Consider the following 7,161-nt stretch of genomic DNA (forward strand, 5'->3'; position numbering starts at 1 on the left):
CCGGAAGATGCGGGAGTTTGCATCCGAGGAACGACGGGGCAGGGGGCGGGGGGGAGATGGGTAAAATCAAGCCCCTCATCTGCCTGGGAAGAGACTTCAGGTTGAATTTCATTGGGAAAAGGTGACTTTGTGACTTCAGTCTCCAAAACGACACACCCCGTTTTGGTTTTGAGCGAGGAGGCCTCACTTCAGTCAGACGTAGCGTGTGTTCCCTGGGGAATCACTGTATCCGACTTCGTTACTTTGTTGCACGAGGTGCATCTTCCCGGCCACGTTTGGTGCTAGGTCAGTCACGTTTCTCCCAGTGTGCACACGTGACCTTCCCTGCCCCCGAAACCCCTGATGCACACGTGTTCCCAGACCCCTTTTCGGCACAGGATTCGCCGTGCCGTTCATCGGCGTGATTCAGAAGCTGGCGAAACCTTTCCAGGTGACGAGGTCGGACTCCGGCACGTTTTCTTAGTCTGCAGCTGTAGCCTCTGGGGAGAGGGAACCGGCCGGGCCGTTTGTCCTCTTGCTTTGCTGATCCCCTCACTGATGCCCCCGTGGGCCGAAGGGTGTTTATTAGTGTTTCCAACGTGGGCTCTCACGCTTTCAGATAGGGAAAAGTCTACATTTCGAGTCCGATTGCCTAATACTCAGGCAGTGAAGGCGGTTTGTGCGCGCTGGGAACACAGGCCAGCGGCTTCGTTTTCCTCTGAGACGGGGTGCGTTCCCACGCGAGTATTTCTGTCGCCGTCCAGGAGAGGGTCCAGATAGAGAACGGAGCCCTGACGATCGCGAACCTGAGCGTGGCCGACGCGGGCATGTTCCAGTGCGTCGCCGAGAACAAGCATGGCCTCGTGCAGTCCAGCGCCGAGCTGCGGGTCACGGGTGAGCCTCGCGCCGCGCCTGCCGCTTTGCTGGAAGCCCTCGCTTCCGCCAAAGTGGAGAAACTTCGTGTCCACGTCACGCTCCGCGTCTGAGGCGTCCGCGGCAGAGTGGCCCAGGGCTTCTCGTCCGGGTGACGCCTTAGGGACGAGCGGGACCGCAGCGGTGGCCTACACCCCGGCCCCGCGGTCACGGCCCACGCAGCCCCGTCACAGGGCTCGTGGCGTTGTGTTCCCCGTGGCCGGGCCACAGAGTCCACCCCGAGGGCACACGGCCGCTGCTCACGTGGGACGGAGCCTTGTCCCTGCGCCCTGCTCGAGGCACCGGCTTCGGGCGGACGCAGCTCGGAGCAGCCGGGGCGTGACACCTGCTGTGGTGGGTTATTTCTTCCCCCGCGCTCTTCGGGTCGCGGAGGGGGAGGCCGCTGGTCCTGCTCAGGGCAGTGGCCCCGGAAACCGCTTTACGTGGCAAACGCTCGCGGATCCCACCAGAGCCGAGCGCATAGCGTAGTCCTCCCCGAGGAGGACGGGGGGTTAGATCCGGAACCTTCTAGGAGGGTTTTAATTTTGCTAAACTCAGGAGTGAGCTACTTTAAAGCTTCCAGTAAATGTTAAAAACTCCCATACAAAACACGTCTCACGGTTCAGACTCGGCAGCGGGAATCACTGGGCGCGTCCGGTAAATCCGGTGCTGACGTCCGTGTGTCCGGAAGCTTCACGACGTTCCCTTCAAAATCAGCTCGAAGTTGACGGCAACTCAGAGAAATTCAGCAACGAGCTCATTCTCTCTCTTCTTCCTTCCTTTCCAGCGTCTGCTCCGGACTTTTCAAGGACTCCGATGAAAAAGTTGATCCGGGCCCAGGTGGGCAGCGAGGTGGCCTTGGACTGCAGGCCCAGGGCCTCCCCGAGAGCCGTGTCATCCTGGTGGAAGGGCCACGTGCCCCTGCGGGACAGCGGAAGGTACTCGGCGCCCACGGACGCGCGGCCCACTTTCCAGGCGAGGCCTGTTGACCTTGACAAACCAGAAAGAGCCAGTTGTTTACAGGAAAGTGGGTTCACTTGGGAATCCAGGGAGCCGCCAGGGGCACAGGCGAGCCGCGAGGGCCCTCGGAGCCGAGCACGGGGGGCAGGAGGTGGGGAGGGGCTGCTGGGAGTTCCCGGAAGCTTCTCCGTGCCTGGGCGTCACCAGGGGCCCAACCCGAGGCCACCAGCTAAAGACCTTGGGTGGAGACTATCGCGGGGGAGGGGCGTTTTGCTGGACGAGGGGGAGCCCCCCGCCCGCCCTGCGGGTCCCCTGTTTGGGGACATGCCTGAGGCCCCCCAGGGCCCCACCTCCCTTTGCTGTGAGGTCTCTCTGACTGTGGCCTCGCCGGGCAGGCTCCCAGGTGGAGCGGAGGGCCGCGGCGTCCGTCCGGGGTGGGGGCGCGTGGGCACCGTGGCGGATGCTCTGTGCTCCCGCGGCAGCGGCGGTCAGCGGCTGCCGACCCTCAGGGAGAGCCCGGCCCTCCTCCTCCCATGCAGAGCCCGCGTGTCGGGGAGGACTTTCCTCCCTGTGGCCTGGAGGACGCTAACTGCGCAGTACGGGGAGGTCCGCCCCGGGCCAGTGTCCCAGCACAGAAAGCAAGTGATGTTGTGGCAGCCCATGACAGCGAGGCCAGCGTCGCGGGGGCCTCCGCGGGGGTGACTCAGCCTTCCGCAGAGGCCGCCTCGGTTTGCCGAGCGTGACACGCTAGAAGCTTGGTGGACAGTGCGGGTTCTGGAGCCGGGTGCCCGGGCTCCCCCCTCGCCTGCCCCCTCCGGCTCAGTGGGGTGATGGACTGTCTCTCGTTAGTGAGCTGATGACATCGGTGCCCGCTTCACTTCATGAGGGTCAGCGCGCGGCCGGAACGCTTGTGTCCACACGGCACCTGCTCGGCACGTGGCACAGAGTACGCGGGAGGCTGCGCTGTGGCTGCGGTTTGTTGAGGGTTTACCACGTGGCAGGCGTCAGACTCAGAGCCTGCGAAAAGCGAACAACGGCCCCAAAGATGCCCACGTCCTGGTACCGGACTCCTGCGAGGACATCACGTTGCATGGGACACATTAAAGGGGACGAGGGCATTCGGGCTGACCGCGGGCTTCCTATAGGGGTTCGCCCTGGACCGGCCAGGTGCTCAGGCCGTTATTCGAGGGCCGCCTGGGGAAGAGGGAAGCAGGGTGTTTGAAGGAGGCGTTCGAGGGCCAGAGGAATGCGAGGCCCCCGCCCGGGCCCGCCGGCCGTGAGGACCTGCGAGCGGCCAGTGAGCCAAGGCTCTGTGAGGTGGGAGCAGCCCTCGGTGACAGCAAGGACATAGGCCTCGGTCCCCAACCCACAACCGACGGATGCCACCCACGGCGTAGGACCAGGGGAGGGTTCCAGAGCCTTCTGAAGGAACGCAGCCCTGGCGACCCCCGCTTTCCGCCCAGAGGCCGACGCTGAGCTCCTGACCCCCGCAGCGGCAAGATCACCGTTTTGTGCTGTTCGGGGCCCCTGAGTTCATGGCGGTCGTCAGGGGGGAGAGCCGCCTCCTCAGAGGGCCGCGTGTCGTGCCCTCTAAGCCTCGGCAGCTCCGTCCCACAGGCCGCGTCACGGGGTCCACACACGGGTGAGCAAACCCACGCCGAGGGGACTGAGCACGTCGGGATTCGGATCCGCATCTGCCGGACGCTCGGGCGTGACCGATGGGCTGTCTCGGTGTCACCTCTGCCGGGGGCTCAGAGGAGTCTCGGCCTTTGCAGTGGAGTCGAAATTATCATTTTCTTTAGAAACGAGGGGGAAGCAAACAATAAAACCTGAGGCCAGGAAACGTGGATTTTCTTTTCCACAGTAACGAGGTCGCACTGCAGATGGCCGGGCTGGACCGCGTGGGATCAGAGGCCCGAAGGTTCCCCTGGGGTTGGCTGTGACACGGCCGCGTTCGCCAGCCTTTAATGGGATCCACGGCCACCAAGCACAGCCAGAGGGAGGACGCAGCAGAGGCCCGAGCTGGGCGGTTAAACGCAACCCAGCCCCCAGCAGATTTCCAGACAGGAAGTGAGCGTGTGGAGTCAGGCTTTGTAAGACACCTCAGACAAGTGCAGGCTTGTGGCACAGACTCGTCGGCTTAGGCTGTGCTGGCTGCTAAGTCTTCCTGTGCCACAGCGGCTTCTCTGTGGCGGGGAGAATTTTCAATGCCTTTCTCGCAGGCATGAATTCAGCAGCAATTGTGTCCCAGGGGCCTGGTGTTCTGCACAATAATAAACCGGCTGGTGCTCACAGTAGGGTCTGCGCTAGGCAGAGCTTTTTAATCGTAGTTTCAAAAGGAGGATTAAGCAGATTAAGAGATTTGCTGAAGGACAGCGAGGGAGAAGGGTCACCCCGTGTGGTGGCCGTGAGTCACGCATCAGGTCTGAACCGTGGCGTCCTCGTCCGGTCTGTACAGCGGGACAGCAGGCCTCCCCGACCCCTGCGTACAGGCCGCTCCCCGCAAGGGCCGCAGCTGCCCCCGTGGCCGGCCCTTCCCCTCTGGGCAGCCGAAGCTGTGCTGAGCAAGCGGCAGGTCAGATTCCTCTCCAGCTTCACGTGGCGTCAGACTGGGCCTCGCTGTCGCTAGGCAACGAAGGTGCCCCGTGCCCCCCTGGCCCTGGCTTTACACGGTAGGTTGACGGTGGCTGTTCAGTCACGGGCCGTTCAGGCTAAAACAGATCTCGTTTGAGGGACGAATGAATTTACTGATATATTTGAAAACAGAAGAGAAGGCAAAAATTTTTGATAGGGTATTTACGGCAAAATTTAAAATTCATTAGTTTTTTAGGGCTTCTTTGTTGTTTTTCTGGTAGAAGACCTTGGGCTTTTCAGTAAGAAACAGGATAAATAGGAGACTTTCTCTAGCCTAGCACAGGGGGCTGTGGGGGGCAAGTACGCTATTGATTAAGCTGGCATGTAAATCTGTTGTATGATACATATATGGAGAGATGCATCTGTCTACTGATAGAATCAATCAGAGCCTGAACCAGAAAAAGAAATACAAGAATCCAACGTCTTTTTAAAACTGTGACGGCCGGGTCACTGTGTGTGCGGAGGAACTTGACAGCCGGTAACTGTGCGGGGGACGTCACGCGGTGCGTCTGAGCGTCCGTGGTCTGTCCGCGTCGCCAGCTTCGCCCCGCTCAGCGACAGCCCTGTGCCCTTGTGTCAGCCTCGGAAACGTGCATCGGAGCCGAGACGCCCGAACTTCAGGCGGACTGGCCAGGAGCCAGGGTTCCTGCTTCAGGTGGCGAGAGCGTCTCAGGCCGAGGCGACAGGGTCCCTTCCCCGCGGAGGTCGTAGAGGCCGCCCCGAGCGCGTGACGGTCCCTGAGTGCACTCCGGGCCCGAGCCCCCGAGGTTACGTGCTCGTCACGCAGTCGGAAGCGTTTTGGTGCCGACGGCGTGCCGGGCACCGGGAGGTCCTCTCTATCAGAGAAGTCTGTCCCTGGTCTTGGCTTTCCAGGGTCTGCAGAGGTGACTGGGCAGGTTCGGGGAGCAGAGGAGGGAGCACAGGGTGCGCGGCGGTGACTGGGAGGGGGCCCGCCTCCCGCGAGGGCGCAGACGGGCTCTCTGCACAATGTCGTGTGGAAGCAGGACGGGGAGGCGACTGGGCAGGAGCAGCGCGCGTGAGGCTCGGGGCGCGGGCGCCTGGGTACTCGGCGGTCCCTGCGGTCAGCGTGTGGGGCCGTGGTGCAGCCTGGGCTGCTCGTCAGCGAGCCAGTCGGCCGCATCTGCGCCTCGGGGATCTGGGATCTGGGACTTGGAAGAAAGGCCCGAGCACCAGGGCCGTGCATGGCAGGAGTTGAGGCCACGCGGGGGCGAGGTCCGGACACGGGGCTGCACCTCGCCGCCAAAGCCTCAGTGTGGACACGCAGACACTGAGCGGAGGGTGCCTCAGTGTGGACACGCAGACGCTGAGCGGAGGGGGCCTCAGGGTCAGACGCTGAGCGGAGGGTGCCTCAGTGTGGACACGCAGACGCTGAGCGGAGGGTGCCTGCTTTTACGATTCTTATTCAAGGGCTAACGTTACAGTTTCATAAGTGATGGACTTACTAAGTCAACCTAAGTCAAAGGTCATCTTAAGTCACCTGGGGAACAAATATACTAAACTTTGAAACAACTGGCATCACTATTGAGTAATGTTTTTCTTTTTTGTGTTTTATGTTTATCATTCAATATTGAGAAGCAAATTTTCTGAATAAACGAGGCGTCCCAGCCTTTTGTGCATCCGGCGACGTTGCACAAGGTGTGAGTGTTTTAATGCTGTTGCGTTTATTCACTTAAATCTACGTGTTTTCAGGACTTGAATTAAAATGCGCCGACCGCTTCCCCACGTGCTTTTTGCGTACGGTGATGAGCTTTAAAGCGCAGTGAACGTTACGTGCTGTGTGATTCCAGTTCTGGAAACGGCACCGTTCTGGGGACGGACAGCACAGGCGCCGCTCGGCGGAGTCGGGAGGGGGTGGAGAGGCGCCTGTCAGGGTCGCAGGCGGGGGTTTGGGGGCGGTTTCCGGGCCTCGACGAGGTCCTGCTCCAAACCAAAACGGGTGACGACCCGGACCCAGTGTGCCAGGAACGCGCACGTCAACCAGGACAGCACGAGCCCTTGAGCACATGGTCTGCTTAGGCCGTGGGCGGCTCGGCCGTCAGCAACGCTGCCATCGGCTGTGTCACGAGGTGACCATGGAATTCAATGAAGCAAGACAACAGGAAGGACACATCCTTGGTGCAGGCGTGCGTGGGGCAGGCGTGTGCAAGGGATGTGTGAGCAGGGGACGTGTGTGAGGCAGGTGTGTGCAGGGCAGGCGTGTGCAGGGGACGTGGGCGGGGCAGGCGTGCATGGGGCAGGCGTGTGCAGGGGACACGTGTGCAGCCCGGCGTGTGCCGCAGACACTAAGCCGGGAAGAAGCTTGGAGAAGAGCTGCGGTCTCAGCCCGGGCGGGGACAGCCACTCTGAGGATGGCCGTCTCGGTGGCGTGACACGGGAGCTGCATTTCGAAGGGTGTGTAAAATCACGCAAAGCCGGAGTAGGGAAGCGCCTGGACTGAAGGAGCACGTGGAGCTGAGGCTGGACGCCCCTTCCAGGCGTGGCCTCGGGCGGACACGGGCCCCGGGACGGGGCCTGAGCTGCGTCCTTCCCCAGGTCTTTCCACAGCGGTAGACGCTGGGGGACGGCTGGTTCCAACACGGGAGACGAGACACTGGGGAGGGGGCTGGAGCCTCAGCGTGGGGGCCACCTCACCCTGCCCAGGACCCCCCCAGCCCC

The 7,161-nt window shown here is 61.9% G+C and overlaps 1 protein-coding gene across 1 annotated transcript in view; it reads left to right on the forward strand.

Annotated features, from left to right (window-relative positions):
* The window catches only part of LOC102897018 (contactin-3), a 78,091-nt gene that overhangs the window by 30,077 nt on the left and 40,853 nt on the right, over positions 1-7,161 (forward strand). The window contains exons 9-11 of the mRNA XM_015587171.1: positions 744-873; positions 1,679-1,829; positions 2,853-2,910. Coding sequence (XP_015442657.1) covers positions 744-873; positions 1,679-1,829; positions 2,853-2,910 — 339 coding nt within the window. The remainder of the gene's footprint in view (positions 1-743; positions 874-1,678; positions 1,830-2,852; positions 2,911-7,161) is intronic.

The sequence above is a fragment of the Pteropus alecto genome, unplaced genomic scaffold, assembly GCF_000325575.1.
Source record: "Pteropus alecto unplaced genomic scaffold, ASM32557v1 scaffold53, whole genome shotgun sequence".
Taxonomy (NCBI): domain Eukaryota; kingdom Metazoa; phylum Chordata; class Mammalia; order Chiroptera; family Pteropodidae; genus Pteropus; species Pteropus alecto.